This window comes from the organism of the source record quoted next, unplaced genomic scaffold (assembly GCF_019419815.1).
Source record: "Pyrus x bretschneideri cultivar Hongxiangsu unplaced genomic scaffold, Pyrus_bretschneideri_v1 Contig1, whole genome shotgun sequence".
Classification (NCBI taxonomy): domain Eukaryota; kingdom Viridiplantae; phylum Streptophyta; class Magnoliopsida; order Rosales; family Rosaceae; genus Pyrus; species Pyrus x bretschneideri.
Window position 1 is genome coordinate 12,007,619 of NW_025999390.1, and position 15,689 is coordinate 12,023,307.

Consider the following 15,689-nt stretch of genomic DNA (forward strand, 5'->3'; position numbering starts at 1 on the left):
TCTAGTCTTAAAAAGTATAAACCCTAAAAGGTGCACGTAATTTATAAGCTCACAGAAAAACATTCTCTTGGTTTGTTTGAACATTTCATGAAGAATCACGATGTAACCAAAGCAAAGAATTTACTTCTTTATCACTTGCTTGCTAGCAAAGTTTTAAAAAGGAAAGAAAATGTAAATAACACGTATTCAAGTTGGTTCGGATATTGTGTCATCTTATGCACAAGTTCAAATTCCCAATAGTTTAGATCAATTTATAGGACTAAATTTCAGTGGGGCATGAAGAGGCTAATCTCCAATGGTAGGGGTGGGCCAATTGGGTGGGTTGGTCGTTGGACTTCAACCTCCCAAACCATTCTAAGGCAAGTTGGGTTGGAAGGATTTTACGAATTGAGTTTACTTTCTTTCCTATTTGTAAAGTGAGAATCAGTGACAAATAATTCAAAATACATGTCATATTAGGGTTAAATCGTGTGAATTTGATATTGTAGAATCACTATTTGTATTTATATATTTAAATTTTATGATTTAACTAAACTATAAATAAACAAGTGTGTTTAATAACGATTAGATTTTATGTGTATATCTATGTAATATACATGCTTGATTAAGAATTGTTGGTATTTGGGTGGGTCGATTTCAATTTGGTTAATAATACATCAACCCAACTCACCTATTGGACAGGTAACAAGTTTTTACTCAAAAATAAATTTGAAGCTTACAACTCAACCCAATTTCAGTTGGGTTGGTCAAGTTGGTCGGCTACTAAAGTCCCATCCCTACCCAATGGGGCTCAAAAAGGCCACATCCCATGACCAGAGATAATTAGCACACATCCTCCCAAAAGTTTTATAAATTTTTTATTTACTTTATATTGAATTCACATTTAGACAAAAGAATGGATAAACAAAAAAGAAGTTAATCAAATTGAATTCAAGGGGCCATTCCTATCTTTTTGAAGTGAAGGATCACTTGGGAAAGTTTATGTGATTATGAACGAACGTGGGGCGGTTTTCTCATTCGAGTATGGAAGATAGTCCTCTGCGCACACGCACTTTGGTAAAGGCATAATTCAATTATTCAATGAAACAATAAAGCAAAGTGTGTGATAACTGATAAGGTTTGCATTCTACAAACTAATTTTTTTTAGTTTATATTTTGTTTTCTTGTTCTTGTTTGGTTATGAGATTTTTAACTTCAAATATTCTCTAGTCTAATGCAACAAAAACTAGAGAATAGTCGCATCATCTTTCCTCTATTATTTTAATTATATATAGAAAAGAATCCTTGAGAATTATGATGAGAAAAATAAATTAGTAATCTTTTTACAAGACAACATTGAATTACAAAGACGAGATTTGAAAAATATCAGATACACATTACCAGAATTATTATTAAGGTTTGAAAATGTCAACTTTTTTCGTTGTTTTGAAAAAACTATAATATTTACTAATAAAATAGTGTTTCTTGTCGTAGTACTAAGATTAACAGATTTGATCGTATTTTCTTCATTTAAGTTGACGATTTTAAGTTGACTTTCGTGGATGACGAGTAAGCTAAAATCCCATTAAACGATGATTATGCAAATTCAAGACAATGCTAAATTTTACCGTAAACAACGGATAGAATTTAATCTCAAAACCTAACTTGTTTGACAATATATACCTATTCCATAAAAATATGAAGGTGAAAACACTTCCCGTCACGGCGCGTGGGAGTAGCAGTGTCCACAAAAATAGATGCAGTGCACTGATACGGCCTAATCCGCAATCTGCACCCCGACCACTCCCTGTCCCCACGCGCCTTCCCCTTCCCTCTTCTCCCTATCCCGAACTATTCCCCAAAGCAAAAGCAAAGCACCTGCTGAGTGACTCACTCAAGCAAGCAGATTTCTCGGCTTCCTCTGCAAAACCCAACTGTCTGCTTTCCAATTTTTGCACGATTCAGAAGTGCTTTTATTTGCTTCTATTTTTGTTGTATTTTATCGTAACGGTTGTGAGAGGCACTGTAGATCAACAACGTCGCTTTCCAATTTGCTAATATCTAACAGTTTGAATATCTCATAAAAGATTTGCAATTTAATAGTTTTTTTTGTAGTCGGTTTCCTTTCATTCTCTGAAAGTAGTTTTGTGGGCAGCTGTGGAAGATAAGTCTGGAGAAAAATCCAACAAAATCTCATTTATTTTGCTCGAAGAAGCAGAGTCATTGAGCTTGTTCGAACTCGAAAGCTCGAACTGATGAATTTTCAGGTAATTTGGCAGCTGGGTTCTATTCGATTTGCATTTTTGAGTGTTGGGTAGTATAGTGATTGAGCTCGACCGAACTCGAAGCTGATGAATTATTAGGTAAATTCGGCATTTGGGTTCGTTTCAATTTTCTTTTTTGAGTGATGGGTTGCAGGGATGATTGAGCTTGTTCAAACTTGAAACTGATGAATTTTCAGGTAAATTTGGCATCTGGGTTCGATTCAATTTGTGTTTTTGAGTGATGGGTTGTGTGTATTCGAGAGTTTGCATTGGAGAGCTTTGTACTCCAAGAGTTCCGAAATTGAAAGAGAGTCAGGATGTGAGGAGCACTGAGATCCCAGTGTTCTCTCCTACTTCCTCCAATGGAGAAGTAGGTGAGCTCAGAGACCAATTCAACCAGACTGGCTTAACTGGGGATGCTGAGATGGGTATAACTAGGCTCCGTAGGGTTTCATCACAGTTTCTGCCCCCCAATGGGTCAAGAACTGTCAAGGTCCCTTCAGGAAACTTTGAAATGCGGTATTCGTATTTGTCTCAGAGAGGTTATTACCCTGATGCTCTTGATAAGGCTAACCAAGATAGCTTTTGCATCCACACACCATTTGGGACAAACCCGGATGATCATTTCTTCGGGGTCTTTGATGGTCATGGAGAATTCGGAGCTCAGTGTTCGCAGTTTGTGAAAAGAAAGTTGTGTGAGAATTTGCTTAGGAATAATAAATTTCAAGTGGATGCTGTCGAAGCATGCCATTCTGCATTTATCGCGACCAATTCTCAGTTGCACGCTGATATTTTGGATGATAGCATGAGCGGGACAACTGCAATTACGGTTTTGGTTCGAGGCAGGACGATATGCATTGCGAATTCGGGTGATTCAAGGGCTGTTATAGCAGAGAGGAAAGGGGATGACATTGTAGCTGTGGACCTTTCAATTGATCAAACCCCATTTAGAGTGGACGAGCTCGAAAGGGTTAAGCTTTGTGGTGCAAGAGTTCTTACATTGGATCAAATTGAAGGGCTGAAGAATCCAGATGTACAGTGTTGGGGAACCGAAGAAAGCGATGATGGTGATCCGCCTAGATTGTGGGTGCCAAATGGAATGTATCCTGGGACAGCTTTTACAAGGAGTCTTGGTGATTCAATTGCTGAGACAATTGGGGTTGTTGCGAACCCTGAAATCGTGGTTTTAGAGCTTACACAGAATAATCCTTTCTTTGTTCTTGCTAGTGATGGAGTTTTTGAGTTCCTTTCTAGCCAAGCTGTGGTGGATATGGTAAGGTATCCTGCTCTCTCTTTGTTGCAATCAAGTGTGGAATCTGTTAGAGTTATTTATCTCTGATTCATTGACCTTTTATAAGTTAATTGTGAAAGGTTATGATTGGTTGTTTGCTTTCTTATTGTTGGGCATAGTGCGTTTAGTTAAGTTGAGTACGTCTTATTTGTTTTTCTGTTTTCCACTTTTCTTGATTCTGTTACTATATTTACAGGTTGCAAAATTTAAAGATCCCCGTGATGCTTGTGCTGCAATTGTAGCTGAATCGTATAAACTCTGGCTGCAGTATGAAACTCGTACAGATGATATTACGGTGATCGTTGTGCATGTAAATGGGCTGACTGATGTAAGAGGACTTGCTGTCCAAACTATGACGTTCTGTGCATTTAATATTCAAAGTCCATTGTCTTCTACATAAATATGGTTTGCTCAAATGTAGTCAATTAATAATGTCTTTTTCTTATAGATGTCCATTGGTCAATCAGTAAGCCCTGCTGGTGCTTTACGACCACCTGTTCCTCAAGTTGTAGAGGTTACAGGATGTGAATCTCCTTCACCATCTGGGTGGAACTCTAGGAACCAGCGCACCAGACATGATTTGTCAAAGGCACGCCTTCGTGCAATTGAGAGTTCTCTAGAAAATGGGCAAATTTGGGTTCCTCCATCTCCATCCCACAGAAAGACTTGGGAGGAAGAAGTATGCTTTATTTCATATCCTTTTTTATTTCCGTTCGTCATGATTTTGTATGAAAGACCAGAAATGATGTCAATTTCTCTATCGCGAGTTCTTACTTCGAACATTTGTTTGTGGTAAATAGGCACACATTGAGCGGGCTTTGCACGACCATTTCCTCTTCAGAAAGCTTACTGATTCTCAGTGTCAGGTGTTATTGGACTGCATGGAAAGGGTTGAGTTCCAGCCTGGAGATGTTGTTGTTAGACAGGTTCCTTTTCTTTATTTTTTTGCTTTTCTTGTTTACAGTAATAGCTTTTCATAGCTCTTGCACATAATTGTCTTGCTTTGGGCACAGTTATGAGTGGCATACATGGACTTATGACATCAACAATCTGAAAAGGATTAATATTTGTAATAGACTATTAATTCTGGTGTAGTTCTAATTTACTTGAAATGCTCTTACAACTGCAGGATTCAGGTTCGTGAATTTCTACGGAAATAGTATACACAAACTCATGCTTGTCCCTATGGCCAAGAAATTTATGTAACTAAAGTAGAATTATTTACAATTTAATAATACACAAAGCAGTTTGTTAAGTGACCTGGGGACCCCCTGCCCAGTAAGTTTGATTTTTAAAAGTCAATTTAATAATACACAAAGCAGTTGCCGATGCACAAAGCATTATTGGTTTAATTTTTGAAGTTACATTCGCAATGCTGATCCATTGCCAAAACAGCCTAAAGACTCCATGTTCAAAAAATAGAGAAGTTAAAATGTTACAATTTTGTGTGGTTATCTTACTATTAACATTACCATATTTTGTAGGGTGGTGAAGGTGACTGCTTTTATGTTGTTGGTAGTGGAGAATTTGAGGTGTTGGCGACCCAGGTTTTAAATATATCCTTTTTCTACTTGAAATTCATTTGGATAATTACTTCATGAGGCCCCACAGATTTTTTGTTGACTGGATACGATCTTGGCAGGAAGAAAAGAATGGAGAGGTTCCAAGGGTTCTGCAGCACTATACAGCTGATAAATTGTCATCCTTTGGAGAACTAGCGCTAATGTGAGTTAATCTACCATTTTTTCATCTGTTGGTTCCAAAAATGGTTGTGCTATCATAGAGTTTCTGTGAGCTGACTTTATGATTTACTCTTGGAAATTTCATGCACAAATTGAACATTAGATTTTCTTACACCTGTACATCTATGCATTAGAAAATATTAATGATTTGCCATTGCGGAGCCAGGGGAAATGGGAAGCATATTCCTGGGACAAGTTAGATCCAATTTGTTTCGGCTTTCCTTGATCTGTTTGTTTCCTTTTGTAATAGTGCATCATGTGTTTTCTAATTCCTGTTTACTTGATCTTGCGATATGTGATACTACAGGCATAACAAACCACTCCAGGCCTCTGTTCGTGCTGTGACCAGTGGAACTCTTTGGGCTTTGAAAAGAGAAGACTTCCGTGGAATTTTAACGTCAGAGTTTTCTAATTTGTCATATTTGAAGTTGCTTCGATCGGTGGATCTTCTATCAAGGCTGACAATCTTACAGCTGAGCCATATTGCCGATTCTCTGTCTGAAGTTTCCTTCTCAGAAGGGCAGACGATAGTCAGTGAGGTACTTTACTTTCCCTAAGGGTATCATTTACTCTTTGCCTATATCTAATGTGTATTTCACATGTATCTGCAGAGTGAACGCCTAGTTGGATTATACATTATCCAGAAGGGAAAAGTGAGGATTACTTTTGATGCAAATGCAGTTAGTAGTCCAGTTGTCCGGAGTCTGAAGTCTGACTATCAACAAAAAGATGATCATCCTCAGAGCAGTAAAGAGCTCTCAGTGGAGAAGACGGAGGGAAGCTGCTTTGGTGAATGGGCACTTCTTGGAGAACATATTGATTTGTTTACTGCAGTTTCTGTGGGAGATGTCACCTGTGCTGTTTTAACAAAGGAGAATTTTGATTCAGTCATTGGCCCTTTGACAAAGCTTTCTCAGGATGATCGGAAGTATGTGGTATTCTCTTGAAGTCTCAGTTCTTAAATTTTAATCAATCTACCAATTGGAAATCCATGGTTAATTTTGGAGCTTTCTAATGACATGTGACAATGTCGTAGAACTCTTTTTTATATTATACAGGATATCTCATGACTGTTTCTTTCATATTTCGGATGCTGTTTGTTGATGTCACTGTGTAGGTCAAGGGATTATTCTTCTGACGTTCCAAAGGGATCTGCCAAGAACGTTGATATTTCTGCTCTTACTAAAGTCCAGTTGTCTGATCTGGTATGGAATTCAGTGCCCTGCTTGTCTGTAGGTTTCTAAGTTTCTAAGGATAAATGCTTAATTGAGTTATCGTATAATTTATTGATGCTACATATGTTTCCATTTTAGGATTGGAGAACAATTTTATATAGCACTGACTGCAGTGAGATTGGACTTGTATGTTTAAGAGATTCAGGTTGGTTGGTTGTCATTTAGGGTTTTTCTTTTCAGCTGTGGTTTTATTTGGTTAGATTGGACTTCTACACGATACCGGATTCATGTTGAAGTAATATATGATATATCATTTGTTAGACAAAGAAAGAAGTCGATAATATATACTGCAATGAATGGGACAGATCTAATAGTAGATTCAATATTTTGAGAAGAATTTATTTTTGTTTAAAACAATACATAAGCTGACAGGAATTATTCTTGTTAAATCTGATTGCCTATCAGAAAAATTGCTTAGTTTGAAAAGGTTTTCAAAGCAAAAGGTCAGAAGGATGGGAAAGGAAGCACAAGTGTTAAGAGAGAAGGATCTAATCAAGAGTATGAGTTCTTCAGCGTGTGTGCCACAGTTTCTGTGCACATGTGTTGATCAGACACATGCTGGCATACTGTATAATACTTGCCTTGCTTGTCCGTTGGCTTCGATACTTCGCACTCCCCTTGATGAACCATCTGCCAAATTTTGTGCAGCCTCTCTAGTTGCTGGTTTGGCAGATCTCCATAAGGTCCATTGTCTGGAATTAGCTTATTAGCTCCTGCCGTGACTGTTTAAGTGACATCTTTCTTTTTCAACATCTCTCATTTTCTTTTCTTTGTAATTTGACTTTCAGAATGACGTTCTCTACAGAGGCTTGTCTCCTGATGTTTTAATGTTGGACCAAACAGGATATTTGCAGGTTGGTAATGTTTTGTTTTTCCATTCTGAATCATGTTTATTCATGGTATCTGGATTGACGCTGAATAATCGAAGAAGGGAGAAGTTGATGAAATTATGCTTAATTACTAATTTTTTTTTTTTTTCGGTAATGTAGCTAGTAGACTTCAGGTTTGGCAAGAAGTTATCTGGTGAAAGGACATATACAATTTGTGGAATGGTGGACTTTTTAGCTCCAGAGGTAGTCCAGGGAAAAGGCCATGGTTTCCCAGCTGACTGGTAATATGGTGAATTATGCCTCGTTCATCCTAAGCTTAGCTATTCTATACATCACTGAATACTATACGTAGTTTTTCATGAAAATGTGAAACACATTGTATAAGAAGTAAATTATTCAGGACTAGGCGGTATAGAGGCTTAGTGAAATTGGGAGAATTTAGAGGCAAGTGCTTGACAGAAATATTCATAAATTTACAAAATCAGCATTAGCATTAGTGGTACAGTAAGAATATATGCTAGTGGACTTGAGGGTAATTGCGAGAAGATATGCTTCCACTAGGACACCTGGTGAGATTTGTTTAAGATCTCTGGAAAAAGTTTTAAGATGGAAACAGGTCCCTTCCTGTGTTGGTAACGGTGGAATGATTGAAGTTTTAGGCATTGAGATCTGAGTTGTACATATAATTACATTTCATATTATTTTATTATTTTTTTGTCTTGACAGTATCCTTCTGAGACCTCCTGCAGTTCTGAATTTGTTTGAAAATTTGCAGGTGGGCATTAGGAGTGTTGATATACTTCATGCTACAGGGTGAAATGCCATTCGGCTCATGGAGACAAAGTGAGCTTGATACATTTGCAAAGATCGCAAAGGGACAGCTAACTCTACCGCAAACTTTTAGTCCTGAAGTTGTTGATCTCATCACTAAGGTATTGTAGGAATCTTTTTAGTCATCTCTCTCTCTCTCTCTCTCTCACAAAAGGAATTTTCACATGCTTCTGTTTATAATAATATGTTCAGTTACTCGAGGTTGATGAAAACACCAGACTAGGAAGCCAAGGTTATGAATCTGTCAAAAGGCATCCCTGGTTTGATGGCATTGATTGGGAAGGGATCAAAGACAGTAGTTTGCCTGTTCCTCATGAGATCACATCTCGTATAACTCAACATTTGGGAAGTCACTCCGAGGACTGTTCTGTTCCTCTAGCTTCTCCATCTCGAAATGGAGAAGAACTCGATACCCCTGAATGGTTTGACGACTGGTAGAAGGATAAAAAATTACAGGACTTTCCACATTTGTAAAAAATTCCAGGTGGGGTTCTTCTGAATCCTCTCTGCTGTGAGATTTGACTCACAGCTTGGCTGAACAATGAGAAACCACCGAGACATACAAAACCAACGGAGGAAACGTCGAAGTTACAATCCTGAGATTCACCTTGCTTGTGGTCCCGTTATATTTTACGTGATTGCATAGTAGCATTAGAAGAGTAAATATCTTCTGGGACCATAGGCCGCTGCTGATAGCCATTTGACTATTTCATGGAGAGGCCGGTTGATAGATTTTCTGTTCCCATCATTCTCTTTTTCTTTTCGGCGAATTTCTCCCCTCTGTAAATGCATATATGTGTAGATGAATGAGGGGCTCATTTCTTCAAGTTCTACTTCTGTAATAGCAGCTGATACAAATTTGATCGACTTAGCCACGAAGCTCTCGAGTCCCCAACTATCCATTCTTCTTATTAATTACTATGGAATTAATTTTTTCTTCTTCCAAAACGGCTTTTAGAATCAAGAACCACTTTTTTTTTCTTCTTCAAAAATGGTTAAAAGCATTTTAGTTATCAGAAACCTCGTTTAGCCATTCGAAAAACACTTTCAAAACCGAAAAAAGAGAGCACTTATTGGTCCTCTTCCGATTAGACGACAACACCACTAAAGTAAACGAATAACAAATACAATATAAGAACTGCAGAAAAACATAATAGAGGTATCAAGCCGACAAGGACAGAAACGTAAAATTAAGATTTAACACTTAATTAAGATCAACATGCAAAGTCGATTCGTGGCTGCTTTCCTCGAGGACAAATGAAGCAGACTCAGCTCTGACACCAATACCACAACTGTGACAAAAGTACAATTTTATTGCCTTATAAATAATAAACGACAGCATTTTCAGAGGATTTTAAATTTCATGAGAGGACAACAAGTGACTGATGAAAGTTGAATTTTCCCAACCAAATAGATAATAAAATGATTTGGTCCGATGGTTTCAAGGAGCATCTTCTTCTTCTTCTTCTTCTTCTTCTTCTTAAATCTTTTCATTAAGTCGTTTTCAGACGCGATCATCATTAGACACAATTAGCCATGACAATTTTACGATTAAGGACTAATTAGATGAATGTATTTGGCTTAAAAGTCTGGGAGCTTTAGTTTTATAAGTTTTTTAAGTCAACTGCAAATAAATTATGTTGGTTTGGTGTAAATTTAGGTGGCTAACTATTTAATTGTTGAAAATGATGGAAATAGCATGATTCTCGTTCATGGAACGAGGGTGGTTTACTAGGGAAAGAAGGGATACGTTTTACTAAAGAAAAGCAACAAAAAAAAATATGTCATTTGATGGATTCAAGAAGTTGCGAACGCGAGTTAAATTAGTTGCTTAAGACAGTGTGCCCATCGTCCTTCCAAACCCAAGTTCGAATCCTCCCTCCATCTAGATTAGAGTAGTTTGTCAAAGAAAAAAAAAAACGGATTCAAGAATTTGGTACTTCAAATTTGATAGGAATTAGATTGAACTTATGAATAAAGTACCTAAAATCTATGGAAACTGAAAGCTTGAACTAAAACAAATCATACATCTAAATGCTGTGGAGACCTTTTCTCTCTAATGGCAAACGACTGGACTGTTCTTCTGGCAATCGGCATCCAAAGCCGCCTCATCCTATCCTCTTTCGGGTTGTTTTCGAGTAGAGAAGGCTCTCTAGTCCTGTTGGTGAAACCCAAGTTTCCAAATCTCGAAAGAGCAGTGATTTCGGACATTGATCTTTTCTCTCCTCGATTCGTTGAACTCGAGGCATGAGCTGAAGTTGCTATACTGTCTGATGTAGAGGGAACAATTGAGTTTGTAGCTGAACTGTTTTTGTTCATTGTACTAACTTTGTTCTCGAACAATCTCTTCATCTCCATCTCCTCCTTGATCTTCATAATCTCCTCATTTCCCGATGCTTTCGCGGTCAAAAGCTGCTCATCGTTTAGTTTTATGGGAGAGAATCTATTGCTTGACACCGTGTTGAGCATTTCCGAATTCAAGAACATAAGATCAGACGAACTCAGATTGCTCCATCTGTTGTTAAACTCGAAAGCGGAAAAAAGAATTTTGTGCTTGTGCTTGTGCAGGATTTTGTCATCCTCTTTTGTCACATCACCACAAGCAGCTTCTGCCTTGATTAGCAGTTCAGCTTCCTTCTCAATCACCTTTTCGCTTTTTCGAAAGCTGCTTCCGATGCTGAATCTCGAAGAACCGCAGCGATCTTGCTCTCTCTGAACAAAGAGATCTATGTTCGAGTCCTGTCGATACTCTGATTGGTTATTCGACAAGACCCTCATGCTATTCGAGAAGGTAACGAACGTAAGATCCTCAGAGCTAACCTTGTGCCGGCAGAGAGGACAGCTTGAGTGCTTTTCCAGCCAGTGATCAATGCAGTTGATGTGAAAAGCATGTTTGCATTTTGGAAGCAATCTGAGAATCTCAATATCTTCGAATTTCGATAGGCAGACTGCGCATTCGAGACCTTCCCTTGACCCTTTGAGAGAAGAGAATCTGAAAAACGGAAGTGCCTCAATCACCTGTCTTGTCAATCCCCGAAAACCGGGAGCTTCTACTGATAAGTCCCGTTTCCAGGAGACTGTTTTCTCGAACAGGAACTCTTCTATGGCAGTATTTGGCATAAATTAGGAGAGTAAAAAGGAACGCAAACATGACAGATAGAACACCGATAACCGTACGAACACTTTGTTGATATTTAGTTTCTTCATCAGAAGCCATATCTGAGCCTAAGGATTGTGATTCAACATGGAAGACCACACAGTTGAGAAGCAAAACAAACAAGCTTGAATGAAACATTGGAAGGTCGAGATTTTGAAACCCCGAAATTTTAATCATCTTTTCGGAGCATTCTGCAGGAGAAAAAACGAATTATATATACATATATGTTTGTGGGAGAACTTGGAAGTTTAAGGGAAATATCAATCTGGTTTGTGATATTTCAGTTTCTTGGTTTCTTCTTCGGTTGTTCGTGTGTGTCCTAATTGGATTAATTATTTTTATATTGCTGTATATTAGGGTTTCTACAAATATGCCCTCTCATGGATTTTATTGTGTAATCATCCTACATTATAATATAAGCTCCAGCTACCACATGACATCAGTCATGTTAAGATCTACCTATAAGCTAATGCAGTCATTAGCTCGATGGCCCGGCAGGTGAGAACCCGTTAAACCAATCGAACTTTTGGCGATGAGCTTTTCGCAGGCAACTTGTGGCCTCTACGTTTCGGTTTCAGTTTGGTGTTTGAGTTATTTGTCTTGTAAGATTTTTGGTAATGTCTTGCTGTTATCCAAATTCCTTTCTTGGAAAAGAAGCAATATGTTTTCTAAGCAAAAAGCAAACAACAATATATAATTTCATTGATTCAAGAAGTTGGTATTTGTATAAGAATTCTATCGACATCTATATGGCTATATGTGCTAGTCCTTAAAAATTTAGAATGATGCATTGGTACAAAGGAATCCAAAAATAAAACAGCGTTCAAAGTGCGCGTGTTCCTCTAGAACTTCGAAATAAAACTACCTAAATCCTATGAAACTTGAATCTTCCATTGATCCAAATTATACATCTAAAGGCTGTTGAGGCTGTGGAGGCCTATTTTCTCTATTGGCAAACCACTGGACTGTTCTACTGGCAATCGGCAACCAAAGCCGCCTCCTTCTTTCCTCCTCCGCATTGTTTTCGAGCAGAGAAGGCCCTCTAGTCCTGTTCTTAAAACCCAAATTCGCAAATCTCGAAAGACCAGTGATTTCGGACATGGATCTTTTCTCTCCTCGTTTCACTGAACTCGAGGCGTGAGCTGAAGCTGCTATGCTGTCTGAATCAGAAGGAACCGAAGCTGAACTATTTTTGTTCATTGTACCAACTTTGTCCTCCCTAATCTTTACAATCTCCTCATTCCCTGTTGCTTTCACCGGCGAAAACTGCTCATCATTCAAATGTCTGAAAGAGAATCTATCGCTTGACTTCGTGTTAAGCATCTCGGAATTCAAGAACATGAGGTCAGAGGAACTCAAATTGCTCCATCTGTTCTTAAACTCAAGATCCGAAACAACAATTGTGTGCTTGTGCTTGTGCAGAACTTTCTGATCTTCCTCTGTCACATCAGCAGCTTCTTGGATCAACAGTTCCTTATCAATCGCCTTGTCAACTTTCCGAAAGCTGCTTCCTAGGCTGAATCTTGAAGAACTGCGGTGATCCTCCTCTCTCTGAACAAAGAGCTCTATGTTCGAGTCCTGGCGGCGCTCTGATTGATTGATCCACCTCATACTGTTTGAGTAGGTAATGGAAGTCAACTCCTCAGCACTAACCCTGTGCCTGCAGAGAGGACAGCTCGAGTGCTTTTCGAGCCAGTGATCAATGCAGCCGATGTGAAAAGCATGCTTGCATTTGGGAAGCAGCCTGAGGATTTCAACACCTTCGAATTTCGACAGGCAGACTGAGCATTCGAGGCCCTCCTTCGACCCTTTCAGTGAAGAGAATCTGAAAAAAGGAAGTGCCTCGATCACTGTCTTGTCAATCCCCGAAAACCGAGAGCTTCTACTGATAAGTCCTGTTGGCTGGAGATTGTTGTTGTTTCCAACCGCACCTGCTCTTCTGTGGCAGAGTTTTGCATACACAAGGAGGACAAAAGTCAGTGCAAACATGACTGATAGAATTCCAATAACCACAGCAACACTTGGTTGAAAATTGCTTTGTTCATCGGAAGGATCATCTGGGCCACTGGATTGTGCTTCAACATGGAAAACCACAAAATTCAGAAGCAAAAAAACAATCAAACTTGAATGGAACATTGGAAATTTGAAATTTTGAGACTGACCCAAAAATCTAATCATCTTTGGAAGCAAAAAGGAACTATATATACACACATACATATATATATGTATGTATAGATACAGATATATGGTTGTGGAGGAGTTGAAGTTTAGGGGAAAAGGAACTATATATACATATATACATACAACTGTTTATATCATTCTGGTGAAATTTTATGTGTTACTTGTTGGGGTTTTCATGTGTTTCGAATTTGATAAACCATTTTTATATTATTGGAGTTTATTAATAACAAAGATAATTGAAGAGTTGAGAAGTGATGACGAATGTGGGGAGAGAGGATGAATGCATGTAGACAAATATTGCCTCTTATGGTAGGCTGCATTATTATCTAAGCACCACCTGCAACATGACATCAATCATGTTAACTATTAAGACAGATCATTAAACTAATTTCTTATACACAACCGGTGAAACTACGATTAAAGAAAGAAAAAATTGCTAGCTCCAATTGTTTACACATAGATTTCTTATAATGTATTCACAATTCATCAATGATCAAAGGCGACATTGGAGGAGAGCGAAAGTTGTAGTCGTATAAGGTTTCAAATTTGAACGGCCTTCAAAAAGTTTTGATATCTAATATTCACAATGAGATATTTAGAGTGTCAATAATAACATTATAAAAACGACTTTTATTTTCAATTTTATTATATGATAATACTATATATTCAAGTGAAACTGTAACCCAAGAATTTCTAAAGCTTTTTTACTTGTATGGTTGTTTAAGATTGAACCGCTTTTGATTGCTTTTTAGTATTAATATATTGTTCTAATTTTTTTAGAAAACTTTCTTGAATAATGGACCTTTTTATCAACTTTGCACAAAGCCCTCGAAATCTCAAAGACGGTTATGAATTAATGACTTACATCCACGTGCATGTGATCAACAACTGATACTAATTAATTTGACAGAAATTATGTTCCCTTTTTATGGTTTGGAAGGGATTGGCCTTTCTAATGCATATTCAGTCGTACCGACATGGCCCTACTAATTTGTTTTCGATCCAATATGAGTTAGGGTGAAATTTCGTTATGAGATTTTCACATGTAATTTGCTCCCTCTGTTGGATTAATTTATCCTCGAAATTTGGTAATTTATTTGTGATTTGACTAAATTATTAGGGTTTATTAATGGTATACGAAAGTCAAAGTTGTTAGTTGCGTATGGTGCTTGCAAATTAGCTGCTTAGCATGGCTTGGCCCAGAAAGTCAAAAGGGTAGAGTTGTGGGATCTTAGCTGAGGTGACCTCATTGCATAGAACATCTTTAGGCATGAATTAATTCAGCTAATGCCTTTTGTGTTTTCTAATGACAACCTTGAACTGTCTGAATTTGATATTTTTATTGAGTTGAAAGTTCGGGATAAACAAACATAGCGTGCGCAGACAGAGAAAACAAAATGTATCATTATTTAGTATATTGATTATCTTTTGAATAACATAATTTAAAGGGAGTTTTAACGAAAAGTCCGCGGTACTGTTTACTTTAATGAAAAACCATATTTTTACACTAAAAAATCAAACATGGTACTATTCACTTTACCTTTTATTTTGTCCTTATCGTTAAAATTCAAAGTTTTCAAGTCATTTTCATTAGTTTTCCTTAATTTAAATACCAAAAAACATAGAAGTGTGAAAAGACAAAAGGAAGTGCGGAAATCATTTTTCTTAGCCAATAAACAAGGGAAATGCTTTGCCGGTCCTAGTAATTAAACAATTCTTAATTAATATTTTATTTCCTGTAAAAATATTCAGAGACTCATTTTCCAGACCAGAGAAGCAACAAATCCGCCAGTGTTTCAATAATGGCACGTGGAGGATGACGAGTGAACAGAAAAATCCAGAAGTTAAAAGACACAGAGCAGCTCAATCGTTACCTAAATATTTGACTCTTGATCCATGAATTCTCCATTTGCAAGTGTTTGTAGATTGCTAATCTGAAACTAATAAGAATCATTAATCAACTAATCACCTTTGCAGGTTTACGTATACAAGTATTCGGTTTTTTGTATCTGTATTTTCCGGTATTATACTGAGGCAGTCTACTAATCGGTATGCATTTCTTAGAAGTAGGGTGAGTGTCTAAAGACCGAGTTATCTCTCTGAATCAGTTATTCGCTGGGCTGTTAAGCCGTCGAGTCTTCTAGGGTTGATCGACCCGTTTCATACTAGCATCACAAAA

General features: G+C 37.6%; 2 protein-coding genes and 1 pseudogene across 5 annotated transcripts; 1 reads left to right on the top strand and 2 right to left on the bottom strand.

Moving 5' to 3' along the window:
• Nucleotides 1–1,749: 1,749 nt before the first annotated feature.
• LOC103943878 (protein phosphatase 2C and cyclic nucleotide-binding/kinase domain-containing protein) lies at nt 1,750–9,115 on the top strand. Of its 4 annotated transcripts, none has more exons than XM_048586400.1 (16): nt 1,757–2,342; nt 2,441–3,516; nt 3,731–3,862; nt 3,983–4,213; nt 4,335–4,460; nt 5,019–5,081; nt 5,177–5,259; nt 5,584–5,815; nt 5,888–6,204; nt 6,394–6,481; nt 6,590–6,656; nt 6,917–7,194; nt 7,300–7,365; nt 7,501–7,622; nt 8,117–8,273; nt 8,365–9,115. In XM_048586400.1, exons 2-16 carry the CDS (start codon nt 2,485–2,487, stop codon nt 8,608–8,610), a joined length of 3,240 nt encoding a protein of 1,079 aa, XP_048442357.1. In that variant the 5' UTR covers nt 1,757–2,342; nt 2,441–2,484; the 3' UTR covers nt 8,611–9,115. The 4 variants fall into 4 exon arrangements, 3 of the variants coding, with proteins under 3 accessions (XP_048442357.1, XP_009352519.2, XP_009352518.2); XM_009354244.3 differs by having other exon boundaries at nt 1,757–2,246; XM_009354243.3 differs by having other exon boundaries at nt 1,757–3,516.
• A 1,019-nt stretch (nt 9,116–10,134) lies between these two features.
• LOC125469927 lies at nt 10,135–11,702 on the bottom strand (annotated as a pseudogene).
• A 308-nt stretch (nt 11,703–12,010) lies between these two features.
• Nucleotides 12,011–13,705, bottom strand: LOC125469948 (E3 ubiquitin-protein ligase ATL42-like). Its single transcript, XM_048568238.1, has one exon. The coding sequence runs from the start codon at nt 13,544–13,546 to the stop codon at nt 12,233–12,235; it is 1,314 nt and encodes a 437-aa protein (XP_048424195.1). The 5' UTR covers nt 13,547–13,705; the 3' UTR covers nt 12,011–12,232.
• Between the last annotated feature and the right edge of the window lie 1,984 nt (nt 13,706–15,689).